Source organism: Aquarana catesbeiana, linkage group LG01 (genome assembly GCF_042186555.1).
Source record: "Aquarana catesbeiana isolate 2022-GZ linkage group LG01, ASM4218655v1, whole genome shotgun sequence".
NCBI classification, from domain to species: domain Eukaryota; kingdom Metazoa; phylum Chordata; class Amphibia; order Anura; family Ranidae; genus Aquarana; species Aquarana catesbeiana.
In genome coordinates, this window is record NC_133324.1 from 330193474 (window position 1) to 330215618 (window position 22145).

The 22145-nt window shown below is 40.3% G+C and overlaps 1 protein-coding gene across 1 annotated transcript; it reads left to right on the forward strand.

Annotated features, from left to right (window-relative positions):
• The first annotated feature begins 12195 nt into the window (after positions 1–12195).
• LOC141111770 (olfactory receptor 10A7-like) lies at positions 12196–21089 on the forward strand. The gene is made up of 2 exons (XM_073603938.1): positions 12196–12456; positions 20130–21089. The coding sequence occupies exons 1-2, from the start codon at positions 12196–12198 to the stop codon at positions 21087–21089; spliced, it is 1221 nt and encodes a 406-aa protein (XP_073460039.1).
• Positions 21090–22145: the final 1056 nt, after the last annotated feature.

The window sequence follows — 22145 nt, forward strand, 5'->3', positions numbered from 1 at the left end:
ACTTGTGAAGACGCAGGTCCCCGACTCAGACATCAAGTTTGTGGAGAAGAAAATTGGTAGCTTGAGAAGCACGTATAGGAAGGAGTGTAATAAGGTCCATGCTTCCATGAGATCAGGAGCAGCAGCAGAGGATGTGTATGTACCCAGTCTGTGGTACTACAACAGGATGTGGTTTCTGGAAGGCCAGATTGAAGCCAGGGAATCACTTTCTACACTTCCCTCAACCCTTCCCTCAACCTCTGCTGAGGCTTCCGAGGACCAACCTGGGCCTTCCATCCTGGAAGAAGTGGAGGAGCCCAGCTGGAGCCAGGTATAGTATATTTTAACATATTTATTGTTCGAAAATTTGTGTTAACTAGATGTTATTATTGATAACAAATGAATGATTGAACAAAATGTGTTTTACATATCCATAGACAGTAGGGGCCAAAATTGATTGTGACAAGAATAAAAAATGCTGGGCTCAGAATGATAGTCTTTTCTATTTATTAACATTCAATTTGCAACAGTCATGAGCTGAAAATTGTGTGTGATTGATGAACCAAAAACTAAAACTATGTCCCTTTTTCATACACAGGAAGACCTCAGCCAGGACGAGGCTCTGGAATGTGGCAGACAGGAGGAGGCGGGGGTAAGTGTCAGCCAGGAGGAGGCGGGGGTAAGTGTCAGCCAGGAGGAGTCCAGGCCCAGTAGCCTAACCCAATCCCAGGTGCCTCCCCTCCGCCTTACATCAAAAAGGGCCAGGTAGGGGAGTAACATGGAGAAGGCCTCATTAAGGACGTTAATGCGGCCCTGAAAACACCCCCCGACGCTGAAGAGGCCTATGGCTGCTATGTAGCTGCAAAATTGCAGCAAATGGAGGAGGGCCAATGCTTCAAGTGTGAGAATCTTATTTTTCAGGCCCTTCAGAAGGGGTTGAGGGGCCAAATTAGTGAGAACATGCACTTATGTGCGCTTGCCCATCCTCCTCCTCCTCCTGCCACAAGTCCACCTCCAGAGCCACAGCCTCCAAGGAAGGCTGCAGGGAAGGCTGCAGGGAAGCGTGGAGGGAAGGCTGCAAGGAAGACATGAAAGTGATGGCCTGTGTTCAATCTGGTCTGACAGAAGATGCAGGCTGTTGTAGTACCACAGCCTGGGAACATACATGTCATCTGCTGCTGTTCCTGATCTCTGGGAGTCCTGGACCAGATTGTGCTCCCTAATATATGAACTTCTCAGGCTACCAATTTTTAGTTACAAAGAGTTGATGTGTACCCTAGGGTACAAAGGCTTCGCACATTTAAGCAGTTTCTCCAGCGTTGCCTTCCTCTTTATTTTGTTATGAGCCAGAATAAATTGAGATTTTTTTAATATGAAAATACTTGCCCATGTGTTTTTCTTCAAAAGGACAGTTTGTTTGTGAGTAGGCAGGTACATTTCAAAAATACAATGTCTAATTAACAAGGGACACCAACCAACCTCCTTGAGCTTTAAAAATACAAGATAATAATATCATTGTGGAAACTTGACACACAAAAAAAAAATATGGAGATCACTAGAAAATAATTTAAAAATAATCCAAAAAACAGGAGATCTTGATTAAAAATAAAAAAAAAAGATGACTCTAAAAAATAATTCTAAACATTATTATGGAGATATGGCTTTAAAAACAAAAGATTATTCAGGAGATCACGAGAAATAATAAAGAAATCAGTTTGTCATAACTCTGAGTGAATATCAGCAGCAAAACAAATTCATTCTTCTAGCATTATAAAGAACAAAAGAATGCACTGCATTAAAAGATCCAATAATTTGCAGCGTGACGAACATGCTATCTCCATTACGAACGCTAGTTTTAACAGACCGAGCGCTTCTGTCTCGTACTTGGTTCTGAGCATGCGTGAATTTTTGAGCTTCCGAATTGCATACAGACGATCGCATTTTCGGATAGGAACTTTTTCCAACCGAAAAATAGAGAACCTGCTCTCAATCTTTTGCTGGCTGGAATTCCACCAGCAAAAGTCCGATGGAGCATACACACAGTCGCATTTTCCGACCAAAAGCTCACATCGGTATTTTGCTGGCGGCATTTCCAATTGTGTGTACGCGGCATTAAAGTTATGAGTCTTTAGTACTACTTTAACTATTATTCTGGTTAATTCCCAATAGGTATAGTTGATGAACTTTTAAAAGGTGAGATAGGTTTTGGACCTATGTTCTACTTCCAACAGTATAGTTACAGTGTCTCACATGGCAGAAGGTAGAGATACGCTGATGCTGGTATGGAAAATTCTTGCTTGGTAGGATTCCAAAAGTAGTTTTACCTGCATATCTACGTATATGAAAATGTATAAGCAAATTTTCCTTTCATGGCTTAAGCTTTAACAGTTTTAGCAGATTTGCATGTTTTGTATGTTTCCAACTGTATTGGCCTCTGTGTTTTTCTCTGCAAAGACCTCAAACTGGTGGCCTCTGATTTCATTGCTTTTGCCAAATAGAAAAGACATAAGCAAGAAATGTAACTATGTTATTCAGGCTCTCTAGGTCATTTGAGCCTAAACAATATGTACAACACACCTCATTTTAACTGTTTCCCAACCGTATAGTGTGTATATATACGGCGGCAAGGCGGCTCTCCTGCCTTTGGGTTCAGGGCACACGTGTGCGCTGCCGCTGGCCTGCTCCTGCTGTGATTAGACACAGTGAGAGCTGATTGGCGGGTACGGCGGACTCTATGTCCGCCGGCACACGCCAATGCTTCGGTATACAGGCAGAACAGCCGTCTGTCTATGTAAACAAGGCAGATCGCTGTTCTGTCACTACAGAAGACATGAATCCTACTCTGCTACGCAGGGGCACCGATCTTTGCCTTCTCCTAGTACAAGCACCTCTCCAACAATAGTAAAGCGCTGGTCAGGCACACATTTAACCCTTTGATCGCCCCTGATGTTAACCTCTTCCCTGCCAGTGTCATTAGTACAGTGACAGTGATATTTTTTAGCACTGACCACTGTATTAGTGTCACTGGTCCCCAAAAAGTGTCAAAAGTGTCAGTTAGTATCCCGACTGACCGCCGCAATATCGCAGTCCCGCTATAAGTTGCTGATCGCCGCTATTACTAGTATAAAATAAATAAATAGATCAAAATGAATATAAATATCCTATAGTTTGTAGACGCTATAACTTTTGCACAAATCAATCAATATACGCTTATTGGGATTGTTCTTCGCCAAAAATATGTAGCAGAATACATATTGGCCCAAATTGATGAAGAAATTTGACTTTTTAATTTTTTTATTGGATATGTTTATTGGATATGTTTTATAGCAGAAAGTAAAAAATATAGGTTTATTTTCAAAATTTTCAGTATTTTTCGGCGCTAGAGGAAGCAGAGCCCATGCTTCCTGTATAGTGCCGACTCCTATCACAGGCGGAGTGATACCAAATGTACTCCGCCTGTGACAGGAGTGATACAGGAAGCATCGGCTCTGCTCTCTCTCTTACTATAGCACCGGCTCCTGTCACACTGATGCTTGGGGATGGTCTCCAGTGCAAAAGGAATAAAAAGAAATTTCTTGCGTAAGCAATCACACATGCGCAGAGCGTGTGAGCGTAGTGTCCCAACGATCGTTTCAGATACCCCTGGTGATGTAATTTCTGACGAAATGGACACACATTTGTGAACTTTTTACTTGCAAGGAATTCCTTTTTATCCACTTTGTACTGGAGACTCGTTTTTGAGCCAGAATATTTGTATGCAGCACTGCAATACTTACCATTAAAATACATAAAAGAGACAATATTGCACTATTGGAGTCTTTGCATATCTGCACTTCCTTGTATTGGGGATATCTGATCTGATCATCACCCCATGTCTGTGAAAGCTTCTGGTGGGAGACGCTCAGGACATCTGGACATCCTGTCAGTGGATCCCTGATCCAACAAGTGCTTTGTGACCTCCCTGAATAAGTGTGGTCACTGGCTTTCTGGTAAGCCTTTTACCTCATTGTGGTGATGGGTATCACGCGGCCAAGTATTTGACCCATGCGCCATATCTCACGTGGGATCTTTTTAATTGAATTCCAGCTATTTATGAACTTTTTCACATTCGCACTGTTAAACGATTTATTATTTGGCACTTAATATGTTATTGCACTTTACAGCATGCCATAACGTGTGTATCTATGCATTGTGTTTGTCACAAATGAAATCATTATTGTATAGTAGTTACAGCTACGTTTGCACATTTGCACTTTAACTTTATAGTCATCATATGTTATATACACATTTGTATCATTTTGAATTGTAAAATGTTAAGTGCTGTAGTTTATATTTTCACATTTTAATGATCATTTATTACTACTATTTTAAAAGAAGTATGCACCGTGCACGTTCCTGCTGGTCTTATCTGCATAGATGAAACAAAACATAAATTTAAAAGCTGGTTTTCTTCCAGTATAATGGAAGGAGCCAGTTATGGCATAACAAATGTAAAAATACTTAGCTACAATCATCTGTTACCTTTTTGTTATAACTGATTCCTAGGTGCACAGAAGTTTCCCAAACCATGACTTGTAGATCGAGTTCTTTGTATGCTGTTAAGACACTTAGTGCCGGTTCACACAGGGGCGACCTGTCAGATGACTTAGCCGTTTGAAAAGTTACGCTCCATGCATTGCAATGGAACCGTTCTAATAGGAGCAACTCAAGTCGCTCCGACTTAGAAAAAGGTTCCTGTACTACTTTGGGGCGACTTCGGAGTGGCTTGCACTGACCTCTATACAGATGTCGTTTTGCAAGCCACGCTGAAGTCACGCTGTACGGCTTCAGAGTCGGACAAGAGTCGGGCGACTTTGAAACCGCCCCTGTGTGAACCAGCACTTACAGTAAATTGATTCATTCAGTAGGACAAACTGTAAATACCACAGCCACCAATGACATTTAACCTTGGATATTGCATGTTAATATCATAATAATGTATACTATCCAAAATTGTCCATAGGCAATGATTTAATAACCTTTACAGCTCATCAGTGTAGCGTTAACAACTAATGATGACCCTAGAATTACTGCTTTCACTCTGATGTTCACAGGGATACCTTACATGTGCAGTGCAATTGCTGTTTACATATATGTGCTCACCCACTACGTCTGTGCCTTTGGAATTATATGTATGCGTTGGGAGATTGGTTACTTTAAACAAAATTTTATTTTTATTTTTTTATTATTTTATTTCAATTTATTGCAAGGGTGCTAACAAGCTCCCCATGTGATAGCATGGGCAGGTGAATCTGTAAGGAAACATCAGGGGTCCACAGCAGCTAATCAAGTGCAGATCATGAGGGCTCTGAACCCTGAAGTGACAAAATGCTTGTTGCTTCTGGGTTCATTATTTACAGAGGCGATCAGGAAATGGATTTTCGCCAAATCCTCCCACTCAGCATCCTGACCCCATTTACCATGGCCTGGTGGTCAGTGGCTGTGATTTTGAGCTGCAAATAAAAAAGAGAAAAGAAATAAAATGACTTCTGTATCTTTATGTTCCCCATGACAAAGATGATAACAGACCTGTCTTTATTTAGTGTAAGAGAGCTTGTCCTTTAATGTGAAATGTCAAGATCACATGTGTGTAATTCTGCTGCTTCGCAGGAATAATCACATTACTCCATCCGAGTTTCATTGTTCGCCACTTGGAAAATTAATCAGCACTTTTCGTTTCAAATATCCGTACTCTAAATTTGTTGTTTCTTTAGTAATATCCTTCCTTTAACCTAACTATATTTTTTGTCTTTGTAATTGAACTCTCTATGCATCCATACACACATATAGGTATTCTGTGTCACCTGACCTTTTCAGTTCTTTTAGCAAAGCAGTTTCATATGTCTAGATTTCATTTACTTTTTTTTATGATGAGGGTTGTTTAGTTCAGGAACTAAGGCTAAAGGACACATGCTCATTTAATTAAATGACACTTGTGTAACTTATCGAAACAGTTTAACCACTTCAATACAGGGCATTTTTACCCCCTTCCTGCCCAAGCCAATTTTCAGTTTTCAGCGCTGTAACATTTTGAATGACAATTGCACGGTCATGCAACACTGTACCCAAATGAATTTTTTTTTTATCATTTTTTTCCCCAAATACCACCAAAAGAGCTTTCTTTTGGTGGTATTTGATCACCTCTGTGGTTTTTATTTTTTGCACTATAAACAAAAGAAGAGCGACAAGTTTGAAAAAAAAACAATATTTTTTACTTTTTGTTATAATAAATATCCCAATAAAAAAAAAAAAAAATCTTCTTCAGTTTAGCTGGATATATATTCTTCCACATATTTTTAGTAAAAAAAAAAAAAAAAATCGCAATAAGCATATATTGATTGGTTTGCGCAAAAGTTATAGCGCCTACAAAATAGTGGATAGATTTATGTCATTTTTATTATTATTTTTTTTTTTTTTACTAGTAATGGCGGCGACCTGTGATTTTTTTATCGTGACTGTGACATTGCAGTGGACATATCGGACACTTTTGACACTATTTTGGGACCATTGACATTTATACAGCAATCAGAGCTAAAAATATGCACTGATTACTGTATAAATGTCACTGGCAGGGTAGGAGTTAACACCAGGGGGCGACCAAGGGGTTAAATGTGTTACCTAGGAAGTGATTCTAACTGTGGGGGGATGGGACTGACTAGGGGAGGAGACCGATCGGTGTTCCTATATAATAGGAACACATGATCTGTCTTCTCTCTCCTGACAAGACATGGATCTGTGTGTTTACACACACAGATCCAGGTTCTAGCTCTGTAACGAGCGAATGCGATATTCCGTCTCCGCCTGCACCCCCTATACCGCCGGGAAGCCGAGGACGTTATATAACGCCCGCCCAGTGCAAAAAATATTTGGTAATCTGTCAGGGGAAAGTAACAATTTGGAGGACAACTTTTGTGGATTATGGAATATTTTTCTTTTACAGGAAACAAGAATATGACTGACCAGACAAACAGTTGATTTAGAGGTTTTAGGGTTGTTGCAATTGATTTTCAGAAAGTATAAACATCAGGACCAATTCAAAAAATGATGATAATGGCAGCCAGTGTAAATTTTTATGTCAAATTTCGATTTAGTTTTGGTCATAGTCTTTTGACTAAAATGCCATTTTAGTTTTAGTCATATTTAAATCATCTCAATTGTTTTAGTCTCCAGTACATTTTAGTCTACTAAAATCTAATAACATGTTATTAGTTATGGTATTAAAGTTTGAACATGCACTACAGACACAGATTCAGCCGTTGTGATATATATAACGTCTGGCTCAGAGACAGTTGCGGGAGCCATTGGGTGGGCAGGGCTGAGGCTCGCTGTCTGTGTCTATAGACACAGGCAGCATGGCTCAGAAGCAAACCTGCAGGTGTTCCACCATAGGGAACAGCTTCCTATAGTGGCGCACTGAAAAGAGGAGGAGTCAGGACCACCAGCATTGAACCCAAGAAGAGGAGGATCGAGGATGCTCTGTGCAAAACCATTGCACATAGCAGGTAAGTATAAACCTCTTTGTTATAAAGAAAAAAAAAATCTTTACAATCACTTTAAAGTGGTAGTAAACAACCACAAAAAAAAATGGGGCCCCATGCAGGTTTAAGTCATAATGTACTAGTATGCATTGCATACTAGCACCATATATGGCAGACTTACCTGCACATCGAGGGCTGTCACTGCTCCCCGGCACCTCCATCTTCACCTGGGCTATGAATGGCCAGGGCCGTTATGACGTCATAGAGCTCTGAAGGTACAGCACAGGTATGCCGTCCCTTCAGAGCGCATTCACAGGTGAAGTCACCAGCTGCATCCCGTGCAAATATCTCCTAAATATTGCAAGTTTAGGAGATATTCACTGTACTGAGTTCACTTTTTTTTTTTCTAAATTTCAGCTTCCCTGTATACCAATATAGCATTAATGTACTTATTTTGCAAAAATAAAACAACTTTCTATTAATTCTACACAGGCTTACCTCACTCTCTTCATAGCTGTTTAAACACACTGCTCGATTACTTCTGCCTTACTTCCTGGACAGACTTTAGGTCAAGACACAGGAAGGAGTTAACCAGCTGATCTCATTAGCACACACCCTGCATCATCTACTCTCAGCTGGCAATCTCCTTCCTGTGTCATGACCTAAAGTCTGACCAGGAAGTCAGGCAGAAGTAATCGAGCAGTGTGTTTAAACAACTCCTCAGTTGGACCCTTTGTTTTTTGTTTTTTTGTCTCCCCAATTTACAGGTCTTTTTTCATCCCTTATTATACTGGACCACAGATACCTGGTTATTTTGCTTGCACTTAGATGGTAGGTCTGTTGGATTTACAAGTTTCTATGTCAGTGTGTTGCTGGGCTTGATAAACACAGGGATGCAATGTTTGTTGAAAAACATTGGATAAATTAAAACCTTTTAGGCTTATTTATCCATGTTAAAATGTGATCATAGGTTCACATTAAACAGGTTTGCCCTTAAAGGGGTTGTAAACCCTCATGTTTTTTCACCCAAATGCATCCTATGCATTAAGGTGAAAAATCTTCTGACACTAATCGGCCCCCCAGTCCCCCCGTTTTACTCACCTGAGCCCTTCGTTCCCTCGGCGGAGATGCGATCTTCCTCTCTGCCCAGGGTTCACGGCTCTTGATTGGATAGATTGATAGCAGCGAAGCCATTGGCTCCCGGTGCTGTCAATCAAATCCAATGAAGCGGGTGCCGGGGGGCGGGGCCGAACCTGGCATTCTGTGTCTATGGACGCAAATGCTGGACTCGGGAGCGCGCCTACAAGGTAACCCCCAGGGAGAGCATTTCTCCCAGGGGGTTTTACCGATGTGAGGAGGAGCCGCAAGCGCCGCCAGGGGACCCCAGAAGACGATGATCGGGGCCACACTATGCAAAACGAACTGCACAGTGGAGGTAAGTATGATATGTTTGTTATTTAAAAAAAAAAAAACATAGGTTTACAATCACTTTAAGACAGCCCTACATCCTGGGTTCCCAAACTATAAATAAATATACTTAACCAAAGATGTAATTAGATGAAAGACCATTGAAAGAAAAAATAGTTCATGAAGAGGTAATGCCTTGGCACAATGAAGTTATTGAAATTTTTTGCCATAGAGAATAGTAATTTGGAATTGTGACATGAACGTGCACTCTTATTTTCATTATTAAAGTACAAAAAATAATATTTATCCATAAAACTAGCTCTCAGAATTAAGTTCTTTTGTTCAGCTCTTAACCACTGAAAAAACCAAACAAATAAATACAGTATGCATGACAAATGTTTGGTGGATATCGCAATCATTGCTTTATAAATATACCCTATATACTGTACTTCTACAATTATTAAGTGATATAAAAATTAAAGTGGATAGTAATGATACAAGTCTGCATGATTTCATTTTTGACATGTCACAATATACACTACAGTAATATTGTCATTTTTTCAACATGTGAGAGGTAATAAATACCTGTAATTCTACAATTACACATTACTGAGCATACATGTAGGTAACAAGAAAAAAATACATTTGACCCCCTAGGTTTTTGCAGTCTAAAAAATTACCAAGAGAATTTGCAAAGCTATAGCATATTCCTAAAATGATAACATGTTATTATATATTTTTGGTTGCTGCAGATTATTCCCCCAGGTAAGGGAAACCTATGTTTAACTGCCTGTTCCAGCATTTGCCTTAGAGATATATTTTTCTAGAGGGACCATCAACACTATAATAAAGCTGGCAGTTTGAGCTTTGTAATATCTCTCTCCAGTAAGAGACACTAGAGCTGTGTATAGAATTCCAAGAACTACAAGTAGGTTTGGAAAATGGATCAACATTCCACTTAGGTTAGAATAAGACCAGTTTATCATCATGACCTCAAAACCAATCAGAAAATAATAACTATTCATTGTCTTCCAGATATAAATGCAGTTGTGAAGTAATAAAAAACTCCATTCAACTATTAGAAATCTTTCCATTCAGATACAACTGGGCACAAATATAGGAAAGGTTCCACTTTAACACACCTTCTTTAATTACTTTCTTCGCTGGTATGAGCAGACTGGTTGCACGTTAAGCCAGCTAATATGCCTGATGGATTTAACTCACTAATATCTTTAATCCTCTTATGCAAACAGTGGGGGATATCTCATAAGTTTTGAAAGGTTGGTGATCAAGTTCTCTCAGGACAAGCACTGCCTCAGATGCTATTTCTGACATTAGACAGAGTTGATAAACTATAAAATTAGTTTACTATCAAATATGCATAATGCTAGCCCAATTGTCAGTAAAGGTGTATGGCAACCTCTTATTGTTGGATAATGTAAAGTTAGTCTCTGTTGCCTCTAAGGAAAAGAAGAGTAGGTCAGCCCTTCTGTTACTATGTACTTATCCATTGCTAGTAGTAGTAGTTGACATTCAACTAGACTTGTTCAATAAAGTTGAAAGATGTTTAGCTGCTTATTCAAGTAGAAATTCAAACAATTGCCTCACATCTAGCACATATGTTCGCACCATATCCCTAAAATATTAAACTGCGTAAAGAATGAAGAACTGGGACTTTAAAGTTGCAATAGATAACACACAAAATATATAAAAATTTCCATTTTATTTAGAAAAATTAGTAAAAACATATCAATATAAAAGAGTTTTAATTTGATGTAACAATACAGTTTCAAGTAGTGTGACTGAAGGATTTGTTTCTCAACATGTTGCACCACATACCGTGGCTTCTTCAAGAGAATAGTATTTATCAGGCACTAAAGATAATAATACACAAAAATTGCAAAATAGACAAAAAATGAAACAAACAATCAATCAATCAAGATACAAATATAGAATAATACCACACATCTAATCTGCCAAAGCGATACTGCAGCCAAGGAAATATATTTACCTGTATATAGATCTATCAAGAAATTGAATAAGAGATTGGATAAAAACTCTGATATTTATACCACATAAATTGGGAGTCGGGCCCTGCCAATGGATCATCTGATGACCATAGAGAGTAAATAAGATCAAGTTTTTAACTGGTGGAAAGAGGACCTGAAACAGGGATAGAGGAACAAATGAACAATTTTTGTTGAAAAAAAAATAATTTTGTTTAAAAAAGTAAACAGAAATTTTACCTGTGATGGAAAGACCAAACATCAAACCACCAATCAAAGCAAGCTATTTTTCTACATTGGTCAGTATCACACCCAAAGAAACCCCAAAAGGGAGACAAAAACTTGGGAGGAAAAAGGATTGAAGTCAATCAAAAATCTAGACCATCTCTCCAAGTAATTAATCTATCCTCCTGTATCCTGACAGAGGATCAGGCTCGGGTTCCTAGCCTGGGTCTGACCTTCTGTCCGGACCAGGAGGTGGACACCTTTGAAATCATAAAAGATGTGCACCTCTTTGCCAGAAAATTATTGTTTAAAGTCATTTATAATAAAGATCCCAGAGGTTGCCCGGCTGACAATTCGGAGAACCTTTGGATGAATAAAACTATAAATGAGGTAAAAGCACTAAAGGACCCAATGGAATTATGGGAGGAAAGCAATCCATTTGATGACCCCATTGTGGAACCGGTTGTGAATCTATCTTCTGACCCTCCACCTGAGAGGATTTTTCCTCCACCCAATCTTTATAGGCCAAAATCCACTTCCTTTCCTGCTTTACAAGGCAATCCGAGTATTTGGGCCTTCACCCAACAAGTTACCAAGGAGATACAGGCGACTGATTGGAAGCGATTCAGTGGTCAATCCAATTTGAAACCAGCTTTCCATAGAGCCTTATCCTCTTTGAAGCAGAATGACCATATTGTCATCAAACCCTCGGATAAAGGGGGGAATATAGTAGTCATGAATAGGGATCATTACAAGAAAATGTTCTTGGATCTCCCACGGAACCGCAGTTGGTATCGGCCTGTTCCTCTATCTCAAGTCAAACATGCAGAGACGAAGTTCAAAATTCTTGTCACCCGGGCCTTCCATAATGACTTGATTAACAAGAAGACACTTGAATTTTTGATTGTTGAGACCCCCAGGACTCCTACCCTTTATGCCCTACCCAAAGTTCACAAGAACCTAAAATCCCCCCTGGTCGCCCGATAGTCTCTGGCAACGAGTGTTTAACTGAGCCTGTTAGTAAACTTGTGGACGATTATTTGCGACCACACGTTGGCTCAATGAGTTCCTACATTCAGGATACCGCTGACCTTCTGAGATCCCTGGATGGCATTTGTGTGCCACCGGGGTCTTTGTTGGTCGCTGTTGATGTGGAGGCCCTCTACAACTCCATTCCCCATGATCGTGGGGTTGGGGTTGTGGAGGGCTTCCTATCGGAGAGGGGTCCTGGGGCCTCTGCCTACAATCGCTTCATTTTGGATTTGTTACTCTTCATCCTTACTAACAATATCTTTCTTTTTGATCGCTCCCACTACATCCAGGTACAGGATGTTGCGATGGGGACTAATTGTGCCCCATCATACGCCAATCTGTACCTGGGGGGGTGGGAGCGGGAGATCTTCTCAGATGATTTTTGTGAACTATTTAACAATGTTTTGATTTGGCGTCAATTCATCAACGACATTTTTATGGTGTGGACCGGTTCCAAGGAAGAACTTTTCTTCCTGGAAAAACTCAGCGCCAGTCCATATAATCTTAAATTTACTATGACTTACGATCAAAACATAATTAATTTTTTGGATATCTCTATCTACTTAAATCCTGATGGCACTCTCGGCTCCTCCCTGTTTAGAAAATCCTCAGCAGGGAATACCACCTTACATGCGGCCAGCTCCCACCCTAAGCCCTTGGTGGAGAGCATCCCTTATAGCCAATACCTACGAATAAGGAGGAATCGTACTCGCGACCAGGACTTTGAAAAGGAAGTGTTAGCTTTGCAGCTACGCCTGTTAGGGGCTATAGTCGCTCTATCCTTAAAAAGGCATATCACAGGGCTAAAAAACAAAGTCAAGCTGAGCTAATTCATTCAATAAGACCTCAAAAATCGGACCAGCAGGTGCAATTAATAACGAAATATTCTAATCAACATAATAAAGTCTGTGATATCATTCAGAAATATTGGCCTCTATTATCCACCGATAAAGTGATTTCCAGGTATGTTAAACCATTTCCCTCTATTACCTATAGAAGGTCTAGGTCTATAAAAGATCAATTAGTCCATAGTCACCTGACACAAAGATCTGGGAGAAACACTCGTAAAGGCACTGCCCCTTGTGGTAGATGTGATTTTTGTAGCTACATTTTAGACTCAGCGGAGAAAACTCTTCCAAATGGGGCCCTTTACCAACCTAACTTCTCTGCCAACTGCCAGTCCATTGGGGTTGTTTATTATATGAGGTGTGCTTTCAGGGCCTTTTATATAGGTAAAACCAAGAGACAAGTGTCCCTTGTCTAAAAGAAAAAACTGAAACATCCATTAGTCAACATATGGTTTTGTACCATTCATTTGATCTAACGAAGATGAAATTCTTTGCTTTAGAATTTATACCCACTCACGATAGGGGGGGGGGATGTGGACAAAATTCTCCTGCAGAGGGAAACAAGATGGATCCACTCCTTGGCAGCCACCTCTTTTTCTAGGGCTCAATGAATCCATCAGCTTCAGGCCTTTCCTCTAGGGATTTATACCTATGGTCATTATTTGCAGATGCCCGGTCAAGTAGTTAAATTTTTGGTTTCTACTTTTAACTGTATATGTGTTGGGGCCCTTCTGGGCTTATATGTACACCCCTATCTAGACTGCCTCTGCCTTCTTTGTAGTCATTGGGATTTATGATAGACTTTGAATTAATTTTCCACTAACCTATTTATTACTAGTTTAAAAACATATAAAACATTTCTTTCTTTTTTTTACCCAAGAGTTCTACATTTAAAATTCTTATTAACATTTTTTTGCACAATAGGAGGCCCCCGTCAGGATTAGTTGACCATACGGACGCCCAGGGCGCCAATCCTAGTAGTATTTTCTGTTTCCACTGGTTTTTTTGGCTTTGTCCATATAATTGGCTGTAGTTGTTTTTCCACCCAGTCCGTTTTGCACTTTTCTTTTTCTCTCTTCTATTATGCCTCATTTGGCTTCTATGGATGTTTACTTCACTGCTTACAGTCCCCAGTGGTGATGCTTAGCATCACTTCCGATGCGCTGTCTGGTGTCACTTCCTGTGCGCCCTGCACCGTTGATGGTGCTGATCTAACTGATCTATTTCTCTTCCTGATTTAGTTTTAAGTGTCACTTCCAGTGCGACTAATTACTGGTAGACACCCCTGCAGCGTCCGCCCCCCCCCCCCTATTTTTTGGCGCCGTTTTTTCTGAACCACCACACAGGGTATGCTTGCAGTGATAAGAACCATAGTGTGAACAAGCTCCTGAATGTATTTCCATGAGTAATGGTAAACATTTTAGAGACTTTAAAAATTTAGCTGCAGGTGAATGGGCTGGCTTACATATTAACATGTTGGCTGGAAAAAATGTGAATCAACCCAAAGTTTTTATCTCATACAAAGCTTGAGGCATTGTAATACAGGAGTTTCTTAGACAAGTTAAGCTATTTTTCCTGCTGTTGCAACAGAAACAGAGGCTTGGCAACCTTCCCATCTTATGTAGTTGCGTTAAAAAAAAAAAGAGATGTCTCCACCAAGTTCTTCCTTGGTGGAGAATTAACCGCTGCGCTTTTATCAGAAGAGTACAGTAATTAAAGCGATCGTAAAGGTTAGTATTTTTTCTAGTAAAATAACAAACATGCTATAGTTTTGCACAGAGTAGCCAGAAACCTCTTCTGGAAACTCTCGCTGGTGCTGTCTGCTCCCCCTCTTCTGTGTCTGCTCCCCTAGAAAGCCATTTGCCATGGGACCAGACGTGAGGGCTCACTCCTGAGCTGGGCTGTGTATGTCCATAGACACACACAACACAGCTCAGACCCACCCTCCTCTCCTTCCTCACATGATTTGACTGATAGCAAGGAGAGCCAATGGCTGCCGCTGCACTCAGGCAAGTCTGTGAGAGTGGAAAGAGGGGGGTGAAGAACTGAAGCTGGGCACACACAGCATTGAATTGATACAAGACCCAGGTAAGTAAGTGTGTCGCTGCTATTGGAAGATTTGCTTACCTTATTGCAGAGAATGCATTAAAGTGATATTAAAATTGTTTTTTTAAACAAACGTGTTATACTTACTTACCAGCTCTGTGCAATCCTTTTGCAAAGAACAGCCCTGATCCTCCTCTTATGGAGTCCCCTGCCAGATACTCACTAGGGAGGTACTCACTCCCAAGCTGTACTGCGGGCTCACTCCCAAGCTGTACTGTGCATCTATTGACACACACAGTGCTCTCTGCTCCCTCGTCACTGGATTTGATTAAAAGAAGCAAGAATCAATGGTTCCTTCTGCTCTCACTGAGTACAGTGAGAAGGGAGAGAGACAGCAGCGCCACTGCTTTCGGGCACAACGCTGGACAGAGATCGGGCACAGATAAGTATTTTGAGGTCGGCAGGCTGGGGTGAAAGCTGCACCTTAAACGTTGTTTTACCTTAATACGGAGACTGTATTAGGGAGAACCTTTAGCCTTTACAATCACTTTAAGGTGAAAAAATATTTTTCCCTTACAACCACTTTAAGCTGCCCTTCTCTGCATTCTTTCCATTTCCAAAACATCTTTTTGTGAATCGGTGCTCAGACTTGGATTTTATATTTACCGTAATTATGCTAAATGATGTCTTCTGTTTCTTAAAGCTGAATCTCCATTTCCAATTATTAGGAAAAAATAAATAAACAAACCAATAAATAAATAATATGCCCTGCTGAGTTAAAAATATATCTCACCACAATGCTCCATCTTTGTTCCTCACAGTAATTCCTTTCCACCACTAGATAATGTTTCTCACCTGGGCTGAATGATGGTCAGCATCATTCAACCCACTTTGTGTTGGCCTAGGCTCTGCAGCACTAAACAGAGTTCATGTATCATTATTTTAGTGCCCCTCAGTGCTGGATCAAAAACGTGTAGTGAAAAATGCAAAATGCACCCGGAATATGCAAACTGCAACCTGCATCCTGCATAGGTGTGAACCAGGCCTAAAAATTGGAACATCTTCCATAGATTGTGAGACATCTATAATAAAAAAAAAATATCGGACACACAATAGAACCATGGGAACTACCGATTACAAAACTAGGTCATTCAGAGTATAAAAAACTAAAAACAACCTTCTTTACACAGCCTTTAACCACTTCCCGTCTGGCCTATAGCAGAATTACGGACGGGAAGTGGTTCCGTTATCCTGACTGGGCGTCATATGACGTCCAGCAGGATAACAAGCCAGCGAGCGCCGATCGGTGGTGTGGTGTGTCAGTCTGACACACCGCAACTCTGATCTAGGTAAAGAGCCTCTGACAGAGTCTCTTTACCACGTGATTAGCTGTGTCCAATCACAGCTGATCACAGTGTAAACAGGAAAAGTCATGTATCGACTTTTCCTCTATTGCATCTGACAGACACGAGTAGAGGAGAGCCGATCGGCTGCTCTGCTGATAGGGGGAGTCTGCACTGATTGATTATCAGTGCAGCCCTCACCCCAAACATGCCCACCCAGGACCACTAGGGATGCCCACCAATGATGCCCACCCATGACCACCAGGTATGCACACCCATGATCACCAGGGATGCCAATCAGTGCCCATAAATGATGCCAATTAGTTCCCATCATAAATGCCTGCCAGTGCCTACTCATCAGTGATGCCTATCAGTGCCGTCTATCAGTGCCCATCAGTGCCACCCATAAGTACCCATCAGTGCAGCCTTTCAGTGCCCATCAGTGCCCCCTATCAATGCCCATCAGTGCTGCATATTAGTGCCCATCATCAGCGCCCAGTGCCACTACATCCGTGCCCATCAATGCCGCCTCATCAGTGCCCATCAATGAAGGAGAAAACTTACTACAAAATTTTATAACAGAAATAAAGAAACTTTTTTTTTTTTTTCAATTAGTTTTTTTTTTTATTTGTTTAGCAAAAAATAAAAACCCCAGTGGTGATCAAATACCACCAAAAGAAAGCTCTATTTGTGGGAACAAAATTATAAAAATGTTGTTTGGGTACAGTGTAGCATGACCGCGCAATTGTCATTTAAAAAGTGACAGCACTGAAAGCTGAAAATTTGCTTGGGCAGGAAGGGGGGGGGGGGGAGTACCCTGTATTGAAGTGGTTCAAATGTTTTTTTGTATATTAACTAAAAATATTTTATATTCTAAACCTACAAATACTTACTTACACACTAGACGCTATTTTCTATGAAATATTATTGCATGCTGTCCCCTTACCAACTCCTCAGATAGCCTTTTAACTACAGAAGTTAGGCTTAAAGGTCTATGAGGTGGAGACCTCAATCCCATTTCTAAAAACAGGACCATTTTCTTTTTGGCATTCCTTTGGTACCATGCCGGAAACAACGGTTTAGGAATAACTGAACTTAGTTCTTTGAAGACACATGGGCTTAAGCTTTCTGACCATTCAATTTAGACATATTTATTTTGTCTAATCATTTTAAAAGTTACAGTAGTACCTTGGATTACGAGCATAATCCATTCCAGAAGAATGCTTGTAATCCAAAGCACACGTATATCAAAGCAACTTTCCCCATAGGAATCAATGGAAACTCAGATAATTTGTTTCAGTGTCACTGCTAGTGTATGCAGTACCGCATGTGGACAGAGGTGGGGGGGCACCGGAGACACTCGGAGAAGCTCGGAAACCACTCGGAGACACTGGGAAACGCAGTGTTTCCCAGTGTCTCCAAGCGTCTCCGAGTGTCTCTGAGCGTCACCGGCACCCCCCGCACCTCTGGCCACATGCGGTACTGCACACCCCAGAGGCTTGAATCCTGCTCGTCCTGCGAGACAATGCTCGCAAACCGAGTCAGGATTTAATAAATGAAACAGATCCTATTGCGAAACGCTCGTAAACCGTGTTACTCCCAATTCGAGGTTTTACTGTATAGCTATGTTACACAACTCATACTATACATCAGCACATTATGTTCCTGTAAAGTTCTTACTTTGAAACTTCTTCTTCGAAAACGCACAATGATAAATGTGGGTCTTTAACTGGACACATTTTTTTTTAAATACACATACTGTTTTTTTAACTAAAAAAAATAAGATCATTATTTTTGTCTTTAACATTTGCCCATTGAAATAAATAATGCATGTATCTATATATGGTAGATATGAATTGAATTTAATTTATGTTCCATGTCTTTTTACAATATTTCCACCCAGTTTGTGCATTTAGGTGCATCCCTCAGCATCATGAATTGGCAATCTTAAAGCCCAATTTGAACATTTCCATGTATTACTGCAATGTAGTCAGTACAATACAGTAACTAATATGTTTGTGATTTTTTTTAATGTGCTGCATTATGTGTTAAAATACCCAGTTCTGCAGCACTTGTGTCTCCAGCAGTCTGAAACGTCCCCTGCACAGTCCTCCAAAGGCTACATGCATATTGATAAATGGCTAATGTGGCTCATATGTGTCAATTTCCATGTTTTTGGATGCCTCGGAGGCACAGGTGCAGTGTACAGCCCCACTGTCAGAAGCCTGTCAGAATCTATGACAAGCTGAAATACTTAGCAGCTGGATGCTGAACCTGTGTTTTGGGAATAGATCCCTGAACAATTACATCTTTAATCGTAACACACTAGGTCTTCCTACCTCTCCCCTTTGGATAGTGGACCATCCTCCATGATGCACAGAGTGCTACTCTCCGCATCCATACACTGTGAATGAAAGTGTCATGGTTCCCCCCACCCCCACACACACACACTGAGCCTCACATTTACAGAATGTCCTCAGTCTTCTGGGTTGAATGATGCTGGTCTTCAATCTGTAAGACTGAGAACATCTTTGAGAAGGCAGCTCAGACGTTAAGGTGAGTATTGCATCCTAAGGTTTCCTCCATTTTTTTAATCCAGCTGGGGGACCATATCATAAATAAATAAAAAATAGCCTGAAGTTAGGCTTTAATGGTTATTCAGAACTGATGTCATGGTGGGGCATCCTGAAATTAGACCTTCCTTTAATTAAGTATATGCACCTATACATATTGTTCATACAGCATTTCCTATTTCTTCCATAGCAGGGTTGCCTGTCTATTAAGACACATCACTACCCCCTGTCAAGTGTCTGGTGCCAGTTCAACAGTCTTTTCAAATTGTTTTTTTTTAAACCAATAAATAACTATACAACAGTCATTCTCAACCAGTGGTCCTCCAGAGGTTGCTAGGGGGTTTCTTGGGCCATGGCTAATTGACCTACTTGACCTACCATTTGATGGTGCATACAGCATTTCCTATTTCTTCCATAGCAGGGTTGCCTGTCTATTAAGACACATCACTACCCCCTGTCAAGTGTCTGGTGCCAGTTCAACAGTCTTTTCAAATTGTTTTTTTTTAAACCAATAAATAACTATACAACAGTCATTCTCAACCAGTGGTCCTCCAGAGGTTGCTAGGGGGTTTCTTGGGCCATGGCTAATTGACCTACCATTTGATGGTGCTTGCATAGTTTTGGGGCAACTGCCACTTGGAAGAGCCAGTTGCATGACACCAATTATGTTTTTTGCTTTCGGTAAAGATGGCAATCTGGACATCCCTGTAAGGGGCATTATTCCTATTGGCCAACAGTGTAACGGTCATTTTTCCCACTGACCCCCAATGAATTGGTTTTTAGCAAGGGTTCTCTGTGACCTGCAATTTATTTTAAGGGTTCCTTTGGGAGAAAGGCTGACCTACAGCATGGTCCCATGCGAAGTATATAAAAATTGTTCTTGTTTATCAATTTTCATGAATAAAAAAACTGTAATTGCTGATGATAATAACCACACAGATGAAACCATCTGTCTATACATAAGATAATGAAAGGAAGAATTGGTTTGCTTGCTATAAGCAGTATGAAAAGTTTGCCCTTCAAACACTTAAACATAGGTTCTAATATGTTCAGGCAAAAAAAAACTTGATAATTGTTTTCCTGAATTTGTTAGATTCTAATAAAGAGGAAAGTGACAAACTCTCTGTTAACCAATTGTATTCTGTTATTTCAGATGAAACATCCTGAAAACTATCACATACAAAACCAAAGTATTGTCACAGAATTTATCATTCTTGGCTTCACACACTCTTCTCGAGTTCAACTTGCTATTGCTGTCATATTTCTCCTGATATACATTGTTACTCTGTTAGGAAATGTCCTCATCCTGCTTCTCATATTTACTGACTCCAATCTTCACAGCCCCATGTACTTCTTCCTGAAGAACCTCTCTTTCATTGAAGTGTGCTATGTCTCTGTCACCATCCCTACAGTACTGAATGCCTACTTCTCAGAAAGTGATCGGATCTCATTTGTTGGTTGTGCCACTCAAATGTATTTCTTCCTTTTTCTTGGCACCGCTGAGTGTTACCTTCTTGCTGTCATGGCATATGACCGTTATGCTGCCATCTGTAATCCCCTGCACTACTCTGCCATCATGAGCATGAGTGCATGTACCAAAATGGTGGCAGGGACGTGGATCAGTGGAATTCTACTTTCTTTGGCCAACACCAGTTACATCTTCAGTCTACCGTACTGTGGACCAAATGAGATTGACCACTTTTTCTGTGATACACCTCCAGTCATCTCACTTGCATGCGCTGACACCTCAATGGTAGAAACTGACCTTTTTGCCTACACTGTTATGGTTGTAATTGTCTCCTTTATTATAGTCTTAATTTCATACACCCGTATTGTCCATGCAATTTTACATATTCGATCTTCAGCTGGACGAAAGAAGGCTTTTTCCACATGTGCCTCCCACATTACTTCAGTTTGCCTATTTTTTGGAACTGGAGCTTTCATGTATCTAAGGCCCAAGTCAAGTCACTCTCCAGAAAGTGATAAGATTATTGCCCTCTTATATAGTGTTATAACTCCTTTACTTAATCCTGTGATTTACAGTCTTAGAAATCGAGAGGTCAAAAGTTCCCTCCAGAAACTGATGAACAGGAACATTATAAGCAAGATCTGAAGCTTTAAAGTATATGTAAACTGACACTTTGCAAAGCACCTCTGTGAAAAGTAAATTAAATATGTGTCTGTTTTATGTGTAAGTGTTTTCCCAAAAATAATTCTGGTACCTTTTAGATTTTTTTAATTCAGCGGTCACATGGCCACAAAGCCTCCTCTGAGTTGTATGCCGGTGCTGTGGGGTCCGTGTTATGCCCTGTACACACGGTCGGATTTTCCGATGGAAAATGTGCGACTGAAGCTTGTTGTCAGAAATTCCGACCATGTGTGGGCTCCATCGGACATTTTCCATCGGATTTTCCGACACACAAAGTTTGAGAGTAGGCTATAAAATTTTCCGACAACAAAATCCGATCACGTCAATTCCGACCGTGTGTGGACAATTCTGGCGCACAAAGTGCCACGCATGCTCAGAAGAAATTCCGAGACGGAACAGCTCGGTCTGGTAAAATTAGCGTTCGGAATGGATAGAGCACTTTCATCACGCTGCAATGTAAAAAATAGTTTAATACAGCGCACTCTCTTCTTCTTTATAATGTGAGAAGAATGAAGTTGTTTTGCTGCTGATATTCACACAGAGTTCTTACAAACTTCTTTCTTTATTATTTATCGTGATTTCATCAATATATTTTGATTTGTCACATCTGACAAAAAAATCTATATATTATTTTTTTTTTGGTTTGTATTTTTTTCAAGCATGATTTTTTTTTTTTTTTTGGTTTGTATTGTTTTCAAGCCTGATCTTGTTGTTAATTTTTTTTTTATTTATTTTACATCCTGAATATTTTTGTGTGTGTTTTGTGTGTCAAGTTACCACAACACTATTATTATCTTGTATTATTTAATCTTTAATCTCAAGGAGATTGTTTGGTGTTGGTGTCTCTTGTTAATTTCACATTGTAATTTACAAATGTACCTGCCTCCTCACAAACAAACTGTCCTTTTTGAAGGGAAACACACATAAGCGAGTATAATTGAAACAAAAAATCCTTTATTAAGAGCTCATAACCAAACAAAGAGAGAGGCAACGCTGGAGAAACAGCAGAAATCGGCAAAG